Source organism: Colius striatus, chromosome Z, assembly GCF_028858725.1.
Source record: "Colius striatus isolate bColStr4 chromosome Z, bColStr4.1.hap1, whole genome shotgun sequence".
Classification (NCBI taxonomy): Eukaryota; Metazoa; Chordata; class Aves; order Coliiformes; family Coliidae; genus Colius; species Colius striatus.
Genome location: NC_084790.1, coordinates 64,411,659 through 64,431,495, shown reverse-complemented (window position 1 = coordinate 64,431,495; position 19,837 = coordinate 64,411,659). Strand labels below are relative to the sequence as shown.

Genomic DNA, 19,837 nt, shown 5'->3' with positions numbered 1-19,837 from the left:
TCCTCTGCTTTAGTTTTTATGCAACCTACTTCCAAAGCCTTGCAATTCACCCTCCCATTCACCAGCTGCCACCCTCCATCTCTAATGTTACCCAATGCTTCCTACAGAAATTACACAGTATATAGGCCTGCTGCCAACATCTCTCATCCTTTCTCTTCCCATGATGTAGGACCCCTCACACCACCACAGCAATGTTCTGTTGTACCTCAAACCACTTCACATCACTAGTCAGATATAGGGAATTTTAGACAAACTTCTACACCATACCAGAAAGGAGGAGTTACAGTTTGGATGGCTCACTAAAATATCTCCACAGCCAAAACCTTTAACTTGAGTCACACACAACACAGAGTACAGAGACATCAAGTGAAGCACAATCACAACTGCAAAAAGCACTAATATCCTCCTAGTCCTAAGGTAGGAGGCTTATAAAAATGTGTCCAAAAGCAGTGTGATTGGAGCTACTCTGGTAGGAAATAAAAGCTATGAGACAGTGTAACCCTACCCTGGCAGGGCAGTGCCAGCCCACAGCTAAGTTCTCCAGCTTTTATAATTCCATAGTTCTGGTTTGTCTGCTACAAAACTTAGCACCAGAATTTGGAAGTTTCATATAGTTTGTTTCAAGTCCAAAATGTACTGCTTACACTGCAGGAGAACATTTTTTTTCAGTAATACAGCAAGAAGTGTTTATAACTATCACCCTTAGTTTTAGAAATGTCTCTCTCAAATGTCTTCCATTTACATTATGGAACTAAAACACAAATCATACTCAGATTTGCTCATTATATTACAAACTAATTATAACTAAGCAGTTTAATGGTAATTTCTTTTACAATAGTTTAGCAAATTTCAACTCTTGTATGATTTCCTCATATCCTTTTTGTAATTAATTCATTTACTAAAATATTCAATTTTTGCTTTTTATGCATTATGTAAAAATAGGAGATGATTGTTTCTGGGATTTCAAAAACTGTATAGCTTTTGGTTTTGTCTCATCAAATACACATTTATTCCTTAGCTACTTAAAAAAAAAGTTAATACATCTTCACAAGCTACCAGCTCTTGTATATATCTCCTTGCATTTCTTTGATCATGCTCCTCCAACCATTCAGTAATCCATTGATAATTAGAACTTCTTAGCTTCTTTAGCCTAAAAGGGACCAATTTATCATAGACTGCCATGAATCCTGATTTTAAATTATCAGGAGTCCAATTACCAACAGGAATGGGGATACATCCTTCCAATTAAAGTGACTGATTTCATGTAAAACCTTGTAAGATTTCACTTTTTAATTAGGTACATCCTTAACAAATGTGAAGAGGTTCACCTTCATTTTATTTTTTACCCAGAGAATGAAATACAGTGAACATTAATCATACACCAATACAGTGCTAGGCCTAATAATGCTCTCAGCACACTTTCACAATTTCAAATCCATCAGTGTGTGTTGTCTTTTATTCCTGCTTAGTTCCAAACGCTTACTTGAAAGTCAATACTAGGCCTAAACCTTTTACATCTAAACATCCTAGGTACCTCTAACAACATTAAGATAACTACAAGTTGAACAGAAAAACAGAATTAGTTTAAAAAAGGGGGAAAAAAAAAAGTGAAAATACTGAATGTCAGCTGACACAGGGACAGGACTGTCCACATTAATCATTTATCTACACTTGTATTACTAGTTAAATAAGGATGTGGCAATCCTTACTTCACTATTTAATCCTTATTTAATAACTCTAATTCTTGTTTAATTATTTTGTGCCAGGCTTAAAGATTTAATTTAATTATTTTGTGCAGGCTTACCTCAACTGCCACAGAAAGACCTGGTCCTTGACAATTGACAGGAGTCCTCTGGAAGAGAACACTTTCCTGATGTACTGTTTTTTTCCCCTGGGGCTAAGGCCCTCCTCACCTGACAGAGCAGGGACAGAGGGAGTTGAACAACCTCCCCAGCAGCTTTCCTTCTAGGTCATGCCTGGGAAAGATGCTGGCCAGCAACTCTAATACCATAGAGAATGCCAGCAACTGCTTTTGTGAAATCAAAAGCTAGGAGATGGACCAGAGAGAACTCATTGAAACAGGTATTAAAAGCACTGATCACTGAAAAATGTCATCTTACTTTTCCCTCTCTACACATGAAAAAACTCAAGATGAGAATAGTGTTTTAGTTCTACTTTTCTAAACATTTGAGAGTCTCAGCAATATTCATATAAAACCTAGCAAATCCTTGCTTCCAGACACTGCAGTTTCTGACCCAGCTTGGAGGTGCTGACACGCAGCAAATAGGCCAGGACTCTCAGCAAACTGCTGAATCTTACTTATCTGATGAGGGGAAGGGGGATTTCTGTCCACCATGGCTCATCATCTGATTACATCTTTCAGAGATGCAACTTGGAAAGGTAACGTTGCACAGATAAGTCTGAAACAAATCTGAAGTAACTGATTTCTTCAGCACATGCTCCAGTCTTCCCAGTATTCCTGTGTCCCCCTCGTGATATTCAATCAATCACTGCCTGCTAATGGAGTTTTCACTCTGCATTTTGCTTTTACACAGTTTTTTGCCTTTCTGGGTTAAAATATTGTTTTTAATTGACATGATTCCAGGCACAGTGAGAAGCAGTACAGAGGTTCCCTGTTGGGTTTATGAATCAGCTGTCTACAACAGTACAAGCTTTCTTGCAATCACAAGTTAAAACATGCCTGCCAAGAGGAATGTAACACTATAAAAAACCAGAAAGGTTTACTAACTTCTGGAGACACATGAGCCACAGCTACTACCGAAAGAAAAGTACACAATTCAGAGGAAGAAGAATTTTAGAAAGTCAGAAAGCTTCATACTGCATCTGAATTAAGATCTTCATGATTGGCAGGGCAAAGAGGGTTCTCAAAACCTTCTCATAACAATGCTCTTGTTTCTACGCTAGTTGGAGAGATGACTATTTTCAGAAACAAAGAAAACATACCAGAGGGAAGCTTGTTTTTTTAGGGACAACGACAACACTGTAAAGCAAATTTCTAGCACACATTATGGATGACTTCTCATCCTTCTGAAAGTAACAAAACCAAAAGCTTCAGACACACTGGTACCTCATGGCATGCTGTGATTATATTTTATTTTCTTCACCCAATTTGTTTAATTACATTGAGTTACACTAAGCTGACAAAATAAATCTCAAAACAGTAGTCACAAAATGATGACTTTTCAGAGAGGAATGTAATTCAATCCTAGCACAATTTCACTGACTTGCTGTAGGGTTCCACCACGAAAGAGATGGTCTGTCATTATTAAATTGTTACCACCGTACTGGTGTCACATAGAAATTAAAAAATCCCAATCCTGTACCAAAGAGCTTCAAGTCTAAAATGATCTGCAGTAATGATGCTAAACACTGTGATGTTAACAGATAGCATCTATGTAAGTTAAAATCTAAGGAATGTGTCAATATCTCATCATTGGCAGTAAATTCACACAATGAGAATTAACTTGAGGGTACTATCACAGAAGATGTTCTTGAGACCTTTGCATAGCCACAATTTCCTTTCTAGTCCCAAGTATCAAAGCCTGGAATAAGCCAGAAAAATCAAGTGAGAAAGCTTAACTAAAAGTGGTGCCAGGAGAAGGCACAGAAGTCAAGACTGCAGCTGGGCAAAGCAAAGCCCCATGTACAAAATGCTACAGAACGGATACAACAAAAAGGCAGAGAAAATATGTAATCAACCAGAGATGGAAGACTTTTAAGAAGCACCAGGCAAGAAAGTCTCCTGCATTTCAGGCTAGGAAGTCAGTGTACAGAAAGTTACAGATCCATTGAGTGGAACACAGCAATCCAGTTTGGCACAAGGTTAACAAATTAAAAACAAATTTTTGGCAGGAGCAAATACGCATATTCCAAAATAAGAATATAAAATTAATAACCTAGAGAGGTTTAATATACAAAATGTATAGAGAAATAAACATCTTATAAATTGATTTAATTACAGACTCATGCATCCTAGCTTTAAGCCAATAAATGAAAATATGCAAAAAGGCCCAGTCCTACAGACTTTAATCACAATGGCCATTGGCACATGAAACTGTTAGGATAGTCTGCACGACAGCAGAAGTCTGAAGGCAAGGTCCTCAAGTTAAAAACACCAATATTAACTCCTAAATAGTGTTGGAACATATCTGATAGAGCAACCAGATATCCTAGAGAACACTTAATGTTAGTTATAGCTTAACTGTGCAGTCAGTTTATTTGTAAAGCATTAAAGAAACCTTATGACAAGTTTTGCCTCCTTTAGTTTACTGAAAACAAGGCATTGCTGAAGCCATTTGTGACTAGAAGCAGGAAACAGACTCAGATCTATTGCACCTCATAACACTACTCAGGTTTTAACTACATGTTAAGAGTACTGGTTTGAAAATCTTGGAACCAAATCTTAACCAGTTTGGAGGTCCTCACCTTCAGTGAAGCCAAGGCTGTCAAGTCATTGCAAGATTGGGCCTCAATCCCCATGAGTTAACTAAAATAGCTACAGGAACTAAAAGACAATATAACTTGTGCGCTATAGCTGTGCGGTACCACCGTAACTTTTAAACCCTTTAGCTTCTATTTCGCAGATGTGCAGCAAGGCTCTAACCCATAGGCATTTATGATTGATGCATCTTCATGAAGCTTTTCATGAATGTTGAAAGCTTCTCAACATCTTCTACAGTTACTGCATTATATAAAGAGGCACGGATTCCTCCAACAGATCTGAATTGAAGAGAGGAGAAAAAAAATAATAAAAAGGTTTAGGATGTTCTAAAAAAATACATTAATAGCATCCACAAACATTTAAACTTACCTCTACTCCAAAGGGATAAATTTTACATTTTATGTGAATTAAAAGCAACAGTCAATTCTTCAAGGCAAGCTTGCAATCTGGAGAAACTCTATATTTACTAATTACAGCTCTGGGAGAAGCTCTGTATTTACTGTTTACGGCTCCACTGCTGTAGCCCTATGACATCAAAAAGCTATCCTTTTTAACCTCACAGACACAACTAAACATGGGAAGGAACTCTTGCAATCAGGTACACAAGCCATGTAATGAAAAGCTTTATACAATGACAGAATCTGACCTCAAGAGTCACTTTCTATTGGCATTTGCCCAGAGCCAGATTTATGAAATTGGAGAAAAAAAGCAGAGCTAAGGAAAAAGGTCTCTGAGCCGCAGCATACCTAAGCAACAGTTGAGCCACCAGCAGTCTGATTACAGTCTCTAGACTGCTGTTCCCAAGTGATGCCAAACCAGTACGAGAACAGCTTCCAAGTGGAAAGGGCTGGTAAGTCAATACACAATGCCTGCTGCTGCATCACTGTAGTAAACTTACTCTGCACAGGAAAGGGACTTATCTGCCTAATACCTACCGATGTCCCTTCAGAGATATCATGTTAAGTTCCACAGCTTTCTCAAGAAATTTCTTTTCCAGTGCTTCATCACCCTTGATGCTGCCAATACGGAAAGGGACATTCATTCTGCTTTGGTTCTTTTTCTCTACTGGACACCTAGAAAAGTTGCAGGATGTAACAATTAACCTATTTTGTGTTAAATTTACATTTTCATCTATATACAATAATTGCATCTGTTTAGCACATACATAACTCTTGCATGGTTGAAAAGATGATTACTTTCTGTGAAAGAAAGCAACTTTCTTTTTTTTAAGCCAAGTATAATAACAGAAACAGTTAAGTGGGAGGCTTATTAACTCTTCCTGACATACTCAAAGTTTCCCTAGAGGAATCCACAGGAGGACTGTAAACAGATCTAATTAAAAAAAACCGCCATACCCTAATAAAAACCACCATCTCACCCACAAGTCTCCGTTGTATTGCCTATGGTAAGTGAGGTTAGTTACAGTGAACTTTAACTGAGTATGAAGCAACCTCTTCTGTCTTCAAAGAGTGACATACTTATTTTTAAGTAGCCACAGTGCTACCAGAATGGAGCTTGACTCAGCTAAGCAGAGACAAAAGTAAGAATAAGAACATCACATAAAGAAATGTCTATGGACATTAGAGACTTATGTTAGCGGTTTCAGTCTACCTTCTACATTAGTGTTACTCAGAATCATGAACATGTCAAGTAGAAAAGGTATATCCCTAGAACAAATCTTGCACAACGCACATGGCCATAATATATATGAGGTACACTACAGCTCTTTAGTCTCTTAAAATCATCTTTAATCTAAAGTAGAAAATTCAAGATATATGAAAAGCAAAATTTCTCAAATACTTTGCAAAGGTAAGAATCAGGCAGAAGGGTGGGGAGGTGAGGCAGCTAAAGGATTTCCTGTGTAACTAAAAGCCCTAAAGGAAAATGGAGCCTCCAGATTGACTGTTTCCCAAGGCTGTGATGTGGATTCTTGCAGAGCGATTCATTAGGAGCAAGTTTTCTCATAACCTGCATGTAAACTTTGTACCTATTATTACTCTATTTGGGAAAGAATGAGTATTGTTCTTTTTCAGTTCTTTCCTTGTTCCTTTGTACAGATGTCTCCATTATGAGGATTTAAAAAAAAATTGTAAAAATCAGTCATAATATCTGCCTTTGCAAATGTTCTGCTTTAGGTGCAATCAATTAAACATTCTTGATAAAGGCCTATGCTTGTAAGCATTCCCATATTTGGGTAACTGTAACTACACTACAGTTTTTAGAGGATCCAGTTGCTATTAGGCACTCCAGTGTAACTCAGTGCACAGACTTTGGGGAGGAAACTGCAAACAGCACACAGCACTTTGAGGAAGAAAGTTTCCTTTCACTAAAGAGCTCATCACACCGCTTACCCAGCGAAGTGTGACACAGATTAGGTGGCACATTACATCTGGGAAAGCAGCTTCAGATAAGCCTCCCTTTTCGTCATAGATACAATTAAAAAAAAATGACCAGTCTTTTAACTGTGTTGCTCAGTAAGATGCACTCAGCTCAGTTAGCAAAGCTTGCTTTGGCTTCCCAGTTGACTATTTACCATCCCATCTGCATTGCATTTCCTGCTCAGCGCTACAGAGCAGCTTTCCAGAAACAGATTTCTATCTGTCACAAAATGTTTTTTAAGGCTTCATTTGCTTACTGAGGTTTATGAAAAGCCCTCAGGATTTCAGTAGGGTAGGATCACAATCCTGATCATGGCACTGCTAAAGGCAGAGCTGTTCTCATTAACGAAATGGATAAGCAGAATGTATTAAAAGTTATGCTGAAAATATATCCCTGCCAATTAAGGTTGCAACCAGCTTTAATTTTAAATCCAGATTTACTGTGCCCTATCCTAACTTTGACTTGAAAGTTAATTAGGTCTCAAATCTGTTGATTTAACAACTGAAAGTGAAGGAAAATATTTTGCAGTTTCACCATCAATTACTAGTTTTTTAACTTTATTAGAATTATTTTGAATTACAACATCGGCTTTTAACTACACATATTTTGGATCCTGTGAGCTCAAAAATACCTCAGAATACATAAAAAGAAGATGGTTAAATCTGCGTCAGAAAACCATCAAAAATAACTGAAGAAAATAAACTGTACATAAAGAAAATGTTTTACATTTTGAATACGTCTAGGTCTGATCTTCCTCTTCCTATTTCAGAAACCATTTCAGAACTTTGTGTGATTAGCTAACAAAAAAATCTCTGCTGGACAGAGGAAAAGCAGAGTGTTTAACTACTGAAAGAGATGGCAGAAAGAATACCATGCAAAAGTGTCTCTACAATTTCTGACAAACTACTTCCTCTGTTCTGGCCCAAATTTCTGCAAGAGATTCAGTGAATTGTACCAGAATCTGCATGTCTGGTTTTTGCATCCTGTTCTCCTAGGCTCCTGTGTTCTATTACGTTTAGAACAGATGTTATTAATATGCTTCACAACTGACCTACCCAGGATAACTTAAAATAAATTCCTACTTGGATGAGACTGATCCTTGGATAGTTATCAACCAAATGGTTTGCACAATTCCTGTAGGAATCCTCAATTTTTTTATGTGCTAAAATGAATATGTTTGTCTCTGCCATCAAATACTGAAAATAAGGAGGAAAACACAGCAACTTACACATAGAATCCATTAGATTTGTCTATAATATCATAAATCATTCGTGACTTGATCAAACTGAGTTTATCCATAGCTGCAGCTCCACCATTATTCTTTATCCATTCCAGTACCAATCCCATGATATAAATACTGCAAAAGGAAAACAACATTTTTCAGTCAGATTATTTTCAAAGAGAGAAAAATAACACAGTCCTGTTTAAATAGTTCACAAAATGTTTCGGCAACAAAATGTTACGTTTGGCATTGGGGTACTTAATATTTCTAACTCCAAATCTGTACTATTTCACAAATTGTGACATCTCCAAGCAGGCAATGTCTTTTGATCACAGAAAAGCACCTTGAAATTCAAATGCTACACAAGCCTGTCAAACCAAGCACATTCCTTTGTCCCACAGGAAGACAAGTTTCATGGGTGGGGCTCTCAGACACAATGCACAGGCTGTCAGTTCTGACTACAATCAGGTCCTAGAAAAATCCATAGTGCAAACATCAGTAGCAGGCACCTTGTTGCAGTTTCCTCAGCAAAGACAGCAGGGTGAATCTCAAATGCATGTACATTAATAATGCCAGAAATATAAAAACATTTTTACAAATGATAGTAATAAAAACTGCACTCCCATTTCTATCTAAAAAGATCTGCCCACATAAACAGTGAAGTTTGGTGAAACATTTATCACACTTTACCATTCAAGTTTCAAGTAGAGATCTGGAAGCCTGCTGCATCATGTGGCTTGGGACCAAGTATTTCAAAGCTAGTTACTAAGTGCAACATAAAAAAGTTAAATCCCTGAGGCCTTTTGCCTTTGTGCTTTCACTGCAACACTCAGCTTGTTCAAGTTCAGGCATTTCCCACAACTACAATACTTTACATTAAAAAAAAAAAAAAGTTCACAAGTTTTTATGGCATATTTCCAACAAGCTTGCTTTTATTAATCCCCTCATTACATATTCCAAGGGAGTACTTAGAGAACATTATCCTACAAGTTTCCTTAACATGAATCTAGCAGGAGGCTGTTTTAAACTTCGTTACTTTTAATTTCTATGGGGATGTTAAGATCAAATCTTTGAACGCTGCAGAAAGACTGCAGAATAACTGAAGTCACAGACTGCCTTTTATACAATGCACCTTCTAGCTCTGAGAGCACAACTGCACCATATTTATGACAGCACACCATCAGGTACGCTGTGTAAAGGACTTCAGCATATAGCTCACGCCCTAGCCAAATACACAGGGCCACTTTCAACTCTTTCTCTCACTTCTTCTTGGACAAGTGAAGTTTAAAGAAGTAAGCCTTAGTCATTCACAAAACTTAGCTAGCTAAAGATTTTTCTCTTTCTTTCATGTCAGTCAAAATAATGTTTCCAGACCAATTTTAAATGCATTCTAGTGCTTGGAAATGAGACTTTTATAGCAAATTGATTGTTAAGCAGGCTAGGGTCGAAGAGTCAAGCTCTGTAGTATCAAGAAGTTAAAGCCATTAGCATCACCTTAATTTAATTTAACATGCTGCTGAAGTAGCTTTTGTAAATTCAGTTAATATTTCCTGCCTGTTTGCCAGCAAACCATTTGGGAGTGCACAGAAAACAGTAAGGAGAAAGAGAACTAAGAAGCTTTGCCAGTTTCTTGTAAAAACTGGAACAGGCATTTGGAGACAAGTAAACAGATGTGCACCCTGCCAACATTTCAATCTGTTTCATTTTGGATTCTAGAGTGTACTCCAGTGTGGGTCTGTAGCATGAAGTGAAATCTGGCAAGACAGCAATCAGAAAGTAGAAAGACTGTAGCTCAACTTCATTATCAGCTCTCAATCTCCCACTACCCCCTTAATGTCACTGACAGATACTGAGTTACAGCTAAAGCAGCATTTTCTTTTCAGAAGATCTTTGCAGTTAGCTAAAATAAAGCTGCAGAATTTAATTTGTTTTGTTTCTCAAACCAGAGAAGCAACACTGTATTCAACTGCTTAGACTAAGAAGAACATTGGCTTTTCAAATGGAAATAACTTTGTATTTGGAAAACATGAATGGCTGGATTGAAAAGCTCAGCATGTGCAAGTACACAGTGTCCAAAACAGTATGTGTGACTTGGCAGTCAGGAAAATAATTGATCGTGAAACAGGGGCTTTATCACTGGGGAGGGGGGGAGGCACACATATTGCCTATGTTAAAGCCACACACAGAAAGAAAGAAAATATCTGTAAACATTATAAGGTTAATTCTTTTCTTAACAGCAGACACTAGGTGCACCCAGCCAATTAGGCAGACAGGCTGACAGCAAGAGTACATCATTACTATATACTCTGCAGTATGTATATTCCTTGGGAAAACTAGTTCTGCCGTGTAAAATCTGGAATAGACACATGCTCGCAAGATTTACTTTTCTCTTGATAAATTAAGATAACCGCCTCTATCACTGCAACAGAGCATCCCATAGCAGGCATCAGTAGACTCAGAGATACAAATGGTGTAAGTGATGTCACTGCACTGTATACATAGGAATCATTATAGTTATGGCTACACAGTGCATTGAACATCTGTCAGAGATCATCAGGAAATTTAACTTTGGGAATTCTGGTACATATGAAAAGGCTATAAGAACTGAGACTAAACATCAATATAAGAGTGCGCTATCAAATTCTCTAAATCAAAAGTAAATCTTATGTTTAAATCATTTTCTTCAAAGTAAATTTTTAAAACTTCTGGGAAAAAGGATACCTGGATTTCCTTTTCTTTTAAGTATTAGTTTTAGTGGACACTGGTATATAAACGCTCTAGTTTAAGAACAGGTATATACTACTGGCTCAACGCATAAATATTCCAATAACAAAAGTTATTTCACTAGCTATCAGAAGCTAGGAGATAGTAGTCACAAAAGAACAAGTTGTAGTCAGTTCTTCTTGCATACAGGAAGTCACCAGATACATAAAGTTTATGACCTTGATTGCTAGCAATGACTACGAAGTGGGACCAATCTTATTTTTGGACATCAGGCCAGACACTGAAGCACTAGTAAAATATTAGAAGTTGTAGCAGAGGATAAAGTAAATCAATGACTACACAGTCTTTAAAAAAGTTTCAGTTTTGAAAAGAAACTTACAGTAGTGAATCATGTAGCTAGAACAAAACATTAAAAAACTAAAAGAGCACATAATCTTTTATTATTTTATATTACTGAAGGTTTTAATAACAATAATATTTACTGTTTTGAAGCACAGGAAACCAATAGGAATCTGGAGGTTCTATTGCTGAACAATACTGAGAACAACCTCAGGAGAAATTAAATCAAATCCATACTGAGAAGACCAAGTGCCAAATTACCTGCTCACAATGACAGAAGCATCGCCACTGAATTCACTACAGCTGTGTTAATGTGCATCAGAGCTGGACCCTGAAACTTCTACAATAGAATGAACAACATAGAATATTTACTTTTAAAAGTACTACGTCCCTTTTGACTGAGTCCCTCTAGGCAACCTCAAAGCCTACTGCCGTTACACGGCTGGACACATTCCACGTTTTCCCAGGAATCCCGTGAAAAACTCCAACGTTTGATCAGTGACTGGATGTCAAGTACTCGACTACTGAAGCTCTTCTCAGTTGCAGCAGCAGATGGCAGCACAGCAGCTTTCTGACTAGGAAATACTAAACGGCAAGGTATGTTACCTGTAGCACGGCGGAGTGTTATACAAGGAACCATTCGTTGCTTGTGTTTTGTAATCCAGTACTACGGGGCATTCTTTCAGTGCAAATCCCAGCAAGTCCTCACGTACTATCACAACAGTAACTCCAGCACAGCCAATATTCTTCTGAGCGCCAGCAAAAATCACACCAAACTTTAAGATTAAAAAGAAAAGAAAGACGTGTTACATGCATTCACTAGTACATCTTAGAACCAATCAATACACCAGTATCATTATACAACAGGTGTACAACTCAGCTGAATGGCTTGCAGAATGTGTTGAAAATGAGCAAGCCGTATGTCAAAGACGACTTAGGAGAAGTAATGATTTCAAAGTGCTCTTACAGCTACAGTTGTTACCCCATGTATGTCTTATCAGGGCCACGTATCTTCATTCAGCTGTAGAAAAACACGGCAAGTTTTCCAATGATTCCCTAAATATCTGCTCATTAGCCACAAATAATTCTCAAGACAGCCTGTCTCAATCTCACACTACTCCAACCAAGCATACTAAAAATAAATTCATACACAGATCATGGTATTTTCAACTAATTGGGTATCTTAAAACAGGCATCATAAAACCCACCTGTTCAAAGAGGCCGATCAGGAAAGTCCAAGATGAATGTACAGGAAATTGCCCCTCTTTTTGCTACCCACAGGCAAGAAAGGCCAAACACTCAGCTTCACTGGTCAGTAACACACCCCACTCATAACACACTTTACAAAAATAAGCAAGTACTATATTCTGCCTCTGTATAATCTATAAAACAGACACAGTAACTGTGAGGCACTGGAAGTTTTAACCGCACAAAGGAGTTATGGATTTTCCAAGGAATGTGCAGGATCAAAAATTCACATTTACAGCCCCCTGCTATAGCCATAAATACTATCTACAGACTAAATATGAATCAGAAAATATTTGTCAGCTACAGCATCAGTAAAGATCATACATGAGACAACCCTGAACTGCTATTAACATGAAAAATTTCAGCACAGTTCTGTACGTTTACAATGACCGAAGGACAACAGAAAGACATCGAAATATCAGACTTTACACTTTGACATTATCCACCATCAGATACTCAATTAACAAAATATGTTTTTCTTAATTTCACCGCTCAGCATCTCTGGCCATCCAGACACTTCAAAGTGCCCAATTACATACATTCAAGTTGGAAAATGCTTTGACAGCCACTGTGTCCAATACCATACCTTGGAAACATCCACAGGTCTGGATAGGAAGTTTGATGACATATCACAAACCAAGACTGCTCCTTTAACATCAGGTACAAAGTCAAACTCCACACCATGAACAGTCTCGTTAGCACAATAATAGACATAAGATGCATCTGGATTAAGATTCCAAGTGCTTGGGTCAGGAATGTCTGAGACAGACAAAAAAAGAAAACCAAAGGTCACTGGAGACAAGTCATTTTCCTGACATGCAATTTTACTCAAACATGGGACTTAAGTGCAAGCCCAGAACAATTCTGCAGTACAAAGCATTAATTATTTTGTTACTAGGAAGATGTAATTTATATGCAAAGAAAATATACCAGTGCATTCCCAAAATCCTGTCGTGAACCATCATTAAACTTGCCAACATCCTTCTGGTTTTCAGCCCTTATTCCTCAAGGGACTTCCATCAGGTTTGAAATCCCAGACTACAAACTACTAACCTAAGGGCCTAAAACAGCATTTCAGAGGCACTCAGGCATTGAGTCTGAGAATCCTTGTACCTTTGGAATCATTGAAGCATCCAAATTCTCACTGGCAAAGTTCTCTAAAGTTGTGTTACTCTGCATTTCCAGAAGCATTTCAGTCTTGCCCAAGCTGAACACAAGGTTAACTACCTACCCTCCATTTAAGCTTTGCAACTGATTTACAAAACCAAGATTTCCTCTGTCAACAAGGGAACATGCAGACATGCCCTGACAGCACAGAACAGGTTTTGAATGGAACAAATGGTTGCTCTTCCTCTCTTCTCTCCTCCAAAACGTGAGAGAGAAGACGTACTGCTACTGCCTCCACCATTATTTACTGCCTCTCCCCTTATCTACAGCTGACAAACAAACGCAGTGAATACACTACTTTAGACTGGGAAGTTGTAGGTTCTTCCTCCCTGAGATAGATACAGATACTATATGTTGATATTCTTTATCTGTGCTGTTACCACTCTTCCCAGTTCAAATGCTATGATTTGGACCAGAGAGAAGAAAAGTGTGCATGACTAGCAGAATTAAAAGCAGAACTTGAGCATTCCTGCTCCAAGGTTTTTTTTTACGTGTATCCAATGAGAAACTATATATTTTAAATGCTCTTTAAAAATATGAGGCTCACAAGAATTCCCCAGTGCCTCAATTACAGTTAACACGTTTTTTGTAATTCTAAAGTGTGGTCATTCAGATATATGCTATGTCCAATATTCTAAGCTCCAAGGGTAAGAGTTGAAAATGCATCTTCTATTCCAGAGACAACTGCCTGTTACGACACGTGGATGGTGAAGATAGGTATTTGGGAAGCCTTGAAAGTAGGTAACAATGCAAGTTGCCCATCTCCTGGGACAATAAGGTTAATAACTCAGACATACTTCTCAATTCCAGAACAACCTCACTACTGGGTATACCTGAAACTGAAATACCTCACATCCCTGCATGTAGCTTAAGAACTCAGCTAAATCAATTTTTAAAATAAACAAAAAATCTCAAAAAATCCACAAAAACCACACAAAACCCAGACACCCCAGACCATTTCCCTACTGACACACATCTTCTTATTTTCTGGGATCTGCTCAGCTTAGTTTCTCAAGTCTTCTCTAGGGGAGACTGTCTGATTTTCCAGTGATGAACATAGATGTGGCATTAGTCTTTGGAGTGCCAGTCAGACAACTCTGTAACCTTCAATAACCCAACAGCCTAGTTGGATCAATTTTCAGAAAGACTCAAAAAGCTAAGCATTCATATGGATGGATGTAATCATCAACTTACTTGTATAGGCTCCTAGTTTTGGATGGACAATATTCACTTTTGCATACTTCTCCGCTTCTTTAGCTGCTTTTGCTGACCAAGCTCCAGTAACCACATAATCTGCATGTCTTCCCTCTTTTAAACCGATAAGATTAAGTGGGACTGCACTGAACTGACCAGATCCACCTCCTTGGAGGAAAATAACTTTGTAGTTTTCTGGTATATTTCTGCATGAAAGAAATTGCCATTTATATTATTCCCAGAAGACACAGGATGCATCTCAATACCATGCATTTAACAGCAAGTGAGGAAGAATATTGTCATTATAGAAGACTTTTTTCCAAGAGGTTATACCAAATCTCATTATCTTAGCTCAGCATTGATCTTGAGTAGCAACTTAAGTATTTAGTGCTATACATTTTACCAATAAATTTTTGCTGAAAAATCTTGTTCTTCCCTTGGACAGCATTAAACAAACTGATTTATGAGTGGCTTTATCATCATAGTACACACAAACTTAAATGATATTCTAGCAGAAGTAAATGCTCATTTGTAATTTTGTCTACTGCTATCTTCACTGCTCTTCTGTCAGGTTAAGAAATTCACATTGAAGTGTTTACAGTACAATTCAGCTTTGAGACCCTTCAATTTGAAAGTGAAACTGCTTAGTACAATGTATATGCAGAGCAAGTGCCATAAGGAGCTGTTCATACAATCAAAAAAGTGACTTGTTCAAATTACTCATTGAAATTGCCCTGATAGTAACTCTGGCTGTGACTGAGAGTCAAGTTTTCATATGATGTGACCAACATCATTAAACTACTATGAGAACATTAATTCTAATACACAACATATTTATTTCAAACTTCTTAAAATGTGTCACACTACAAATAGGAAAAGGGATTCTTATCAGTGATTCTAAAACACATCCATAGGGCTTATGTTAATAAAATCAGACCAATGAGTAATGTACAGACCACCTCTGTACCACTAGAGAACTGATTTTTATTGCTTCCACCTATTTTTTGAAACAAGTTGATGCAGTTCATGAATATTATGAAGGTGACAAAAATTAAAGTTTCAGAGGAAAGTCAACTAGTCAGTGTAAAGTAAACACATAAAAAGCATCTTAACCTAATGTCACTTTCAAATACATCTGCATCAGACAAACAGAAGATCAATGTCCTCTCCAAACATACAAACAGATGCTTTCAAGGAAAGGTCTCCATGTTAGTCATTATTGGTGCTGCTAGCACAAGCATAAAATAAAAATGAGCAGGAAGTAACTCACAGCAATTCACGCAGGAGATTTTCAGCTGTATTTAAAATTTTTGTGAAATCTGAGGTCCGATGGCTCATTTCTTCGGTGGAAAGGAACAAGGAAATAACATGAAACAAAATTATAACATATGAATGTGATGTTAAAACTCAGTTAAGCTTTAAACCTTTTACACTATAGATTCAAAATACCTGAAGGCTCCCATTTCCCTTTCAAATCTTTTCCCTTTGCTGAGCCTTCCTAAGTACTCACACAAGACTTTTGCCTTCAGCCTTGTCCAGACCCAGGCAAATCCAGCCCATTCTCATTTGGCATCCACATGACCTCACTACTTCCAGGACGAACCAAATTTGCATGAAAATATATTCTCTAGAAAAGCTTTCCCTCACTCCATGAATCCATTATGCTACTAATGCAGTAGAAAGTATTGAGTAAGCTACAAGGTTTTGTTTTATTCTTTTAACAAGGCTTCTTCATGCAGTAGTCCTAATGAAACACTGAGATCTCTTAATACTATTTCCTTTTATTAAATTCAGATGCATTCTCTCCATCTGCAAGGGTGTATCATTTAAACATAAATCCCAATTCTGCAGAGACAGCTGCACATTCTACTTTTAGCAAACAATCAGTTTCACAGAGCTAGTACAATGCTGACCATCTTCTCACATAAATTCTGTGGGGCTGAAAAGCTAGTCAGCTACCATGGCACAGAAGATATTTTCTTCTTATGACTGGCAGCATAAGAAGAATGGGAAGGATGCTATACTCTAAATATATTTGAAATATTTTGCTACATACTACATAAGATTCTACATATGGTATCTCTATACATACACACACATATAGTATGTGTATGTCTGTGTATCTATGTGTACACATATACAGTATGTTATAGATACAAAATCTTTCTTGCATATTGCCTATATCTATATACGTCTATACATACACACATACATCCCTGCCCTAACATTCAAAATTATTGATGTTTTACATATGATTAGTTATCTTTTTTGTCTCTAGTCCTTTGTTTTGGATCACTCAATGTCTGTTTATGCATCACTCTATGGTCTCCAGACAAAGCATAGAAAAGCAGTACAAAAAAAAAAGTATTCTCCAGACATACATATTACCAGAACAAGGTTTGGAAAGGAAAAGGAGCTAAAACTCTTGGTTAAATATCTTCATTCTGAAAAAAACCCAGAATTTTTAAAGACTTACCAAGAACACTTATACCAAGTCCTTTGTAGTCTACCAGTTCTCTCTGTGCTTCCAACAGCACCTAACAATTGAAAAGAGCCACAAATAAAGGAATTTTCCACTGTCTGGAGTCACTGATGCACCATGCACATATGCTAGCTGCTCCATACTGCAGTAACCTGACACTTGTCCAGTGACATTTAGAGTAAGCAACAATATGATGATGTCATGTCTAGTAGCTGAAGACTGTTCAGAAGACAGCATAATTAAATCACACGCTTGTTGTAGAAGCCATGTTTTAAGTTACTGTTTCAATTCATATTTCCAGATTTCAGAATGATTCCTAGAAGTCTGATGAAACTCCCAGCCTTCTACAAAACATTTAATGTTTGCATGTGTACTTTTATAATCAAGCATCTTAAATACCCACCCTCATGCCTCCTCTTTCACTTAACTTTTACAAATAGGACAGCCAAGGTATAGAGGAAAACAAAGAAAATAATCAGCTTGGGGAACTGGGTAATTCTGACTCAAGAGGACAGAGACTGGTTCCACAGAACAAAGTCCCACATGTTTTGAAGATAAGCCTTCTCTAAGTAATTCAAAGTTAAGAAAGAAATGAAGCAAAATTTTGAGACAATCCAAAAATAAAAAGAGAGTAATCACTCCCAGGAGCCTTAGCCAGGTAACCTGCTGCTTCAGCCTTTCATTTTTCTTTCTTCTCTAATAGCTCTCAAATATCAATAAAGTGGAACTAGTTTCTAACAACTGGATCTGCAGCTTCCTACTTCAGTAAATTCTGGTGTGAGAATCGGAACAATCTTTTCTCCTCCTAAAGGACAGAGGAGGAGAGGGAGTCTCATCAGAAAAGTCATTCAAATAAATATTGTATATGCATGTGCCTCACAATCTGCCAAGAAACCACATGCTCTGGACAGCTGCTGCAGGAAGGAATCACTGACAACATATCTGCATGGCCCGTCAACTGTAAAATCTGGTCACCAACAGGTCAACCAAAAAAACTGAGCTCCTTTTGATGTTAGAGACGGTCAAGTTTCAACAATCACATTCTTTGCATGCAAACTTATCCAAGTCCGAGGAGTAGGAAGAAAAGGACAAAGGAAACACAGAAACTATCAGAAAGTGCTTGTTAAACTGCTCGTAAAATTTATTAGCAACACTCCTTATCTATCAATCTGCAAATGCCTCGCAATAGATATTTATGATATGGCTTATAATAGCCCTGAAGAGCTCTGCCCATCTTCTTGCCTCGTTGAGGCTGAGCACTTCATATGTGGCATCAGATCACAATCAAAGGGAAACAGTCAAGTGATACCATAGTACACACAAGACTATTGCATTTTCAAGAGAAAAAACTGATTAATAACCCGGAGTTCAGCTGTGCTTCCCTCAAAGCCTAAACTCTCTGTGGGAGTTGCATGCTGCAGCAGTTCCAGCAAGACAGAACAAATTTATTTGCAGCATAGTCTACAAAGGACATTTCCAGGAGAAGAGTCTAGGAAAGAAAAAAGCTCATATAAGCAAATTGGTCAACCTAAAGAAAAATTATAAATAACACATATAATAATAAAGCCAGCTATGAAAGAAACTAAGAAAATAATGTTTCCCACAATACATAACTCTTAAGTTGAAAGTCAAATGCATACCACTTGAAAGAAGCCACCCCCTCTCCATGTGTAACTGGATAATCTATGGTTGCTGATGCAATTTTCCAGAGGGTTGAGTACACATGACACTCACTATCTTGCTTTAAAGAAAGACTTCCCAGGGAACTACCGGGTTACTTATCAGCCAACAAGTAACACAGAGTTGTCCACCCGAGGACTCACTTCCCATCCTGAAACTGATACAGCCCTTGATGCACCGGAGTCAGGAAAGTTGCTCTCCGGGAGAGCAATCCCAGCGCCACGTAGAGTGCGCTTCCGTAAGGCTGATCTTCCCAGGGCATTCAACTGAGTGGTGAGCGAGGGAAGAAGAAAAGCAGCTTCGCTGCTACGTGTGTCATTCTTTTCCTTAGTGTCCTCTCGAGCCTCCCCGGCCCTCTCTGTCTGTCGGCACCCCCGCAGAAGCCTCTACGACGAGCGGTTGCGCCGCCCTGTCCCGTCCCGCCGCCTCAGCCCAGGACGGCCCAAGCCCGCGGGAGAAGCCACTTGCCCCCGCAGCGCAGGGAGCGCCAGCACGCCAGCACACCCGCCCTCCGACACGCCACGGGACCCGGCTGCTACTCACCGAACGCGGCAGCTTCGCCGGCCCGGCCCCAAAGTTAGCCACCTGCCGCCCTCGCTCCATGCCTCCCGCACTGCTGCCGACCCCACAGCACAGCCGCGGCGGCCGCAGCCCCCGCCATATAAACCCCCCGCCTCTGGGCCGCCGATTGGCTCCTGATACACACACGCCCAGGGGGCGGGACTCCGGCCGCGCCTCCTCGCCCATTGGACCCCGCCGGCAGCGCCCCGGCCGCCTATTCGGCAGCGCGGCCACGAGGAGGCGGCGTGACCAGGCCCGCAGCGGCGCGGGGCGGAGCGCGGCAAGCGAGCCTCCTTGACACAGAATGTCCATTTTTGCAACATGCAAGCGATTACTAGCTTTTCCAGTTGGAGAGAATGAAGAGGAATAGCAAAGGTCA

At 38.7% G+C, this 19,837-nt stretch overlaps 1 protein-coding gene across 1 annotated transcript; it reads right to left on the bottom strand.

Moving 5' to 3' along the window:
* Nucleotides 1-2,712: 2,712 nt before the first annotated feature.
* PSAT1 (phosphoserine aminotransferase 1) lies at nt 2,713-19,518 on the bottom strand. Its single transcript, XM_062018030.1, has 9 exons — nt 19,441-19,518; nt 17,212-17,272; nt 16,006-16,075; nt 14,736-14,941; nt 12,961-13,133; nt 11,733-11,902; nt 8,070-8,198; nt 5,398-5,535; nt 2,713-4,740 (listed from the first exon to the last, which is right to left on the bottom strand). The coding sequence occupies exons 1-9, from the start codon at nt 19,498-19,500 to the stop codon at nt 4,635-4,637; spliced, it is 1,113 nt and encodes a 370-aa protein (XP_061874014.1). The 5' UTR covers nt 19,501-19,518; the 3' UTR covers nt 2,713-4,634.
* Nucleotides 19,519-19,837: the final 319 nt, after the last annotated feature.

Coding starts and splice junctions, on each gene's coding strand:
- PSAT1 (XM_062018030.1), bottom strand. CDS start 19,500: ATGGAGCGAGGGCGGCAGGTGGCTAACTTTGGGGCCGGGCCGGCGAAG. Junction 13,134..14,735: donor AAAACTAGGAGCCTATACAA/GTAAGTTGATGA, acceptor TGTCTGTCTCAG/ACATTCCTGACCCAAGCACT. Junction 8,199..11,732: donor AACACTCCGCCGTGCTACAG/GTAACATACCTT, acceptor TTCCTTTTGCAG/TATTTATATCATGGGATTGG.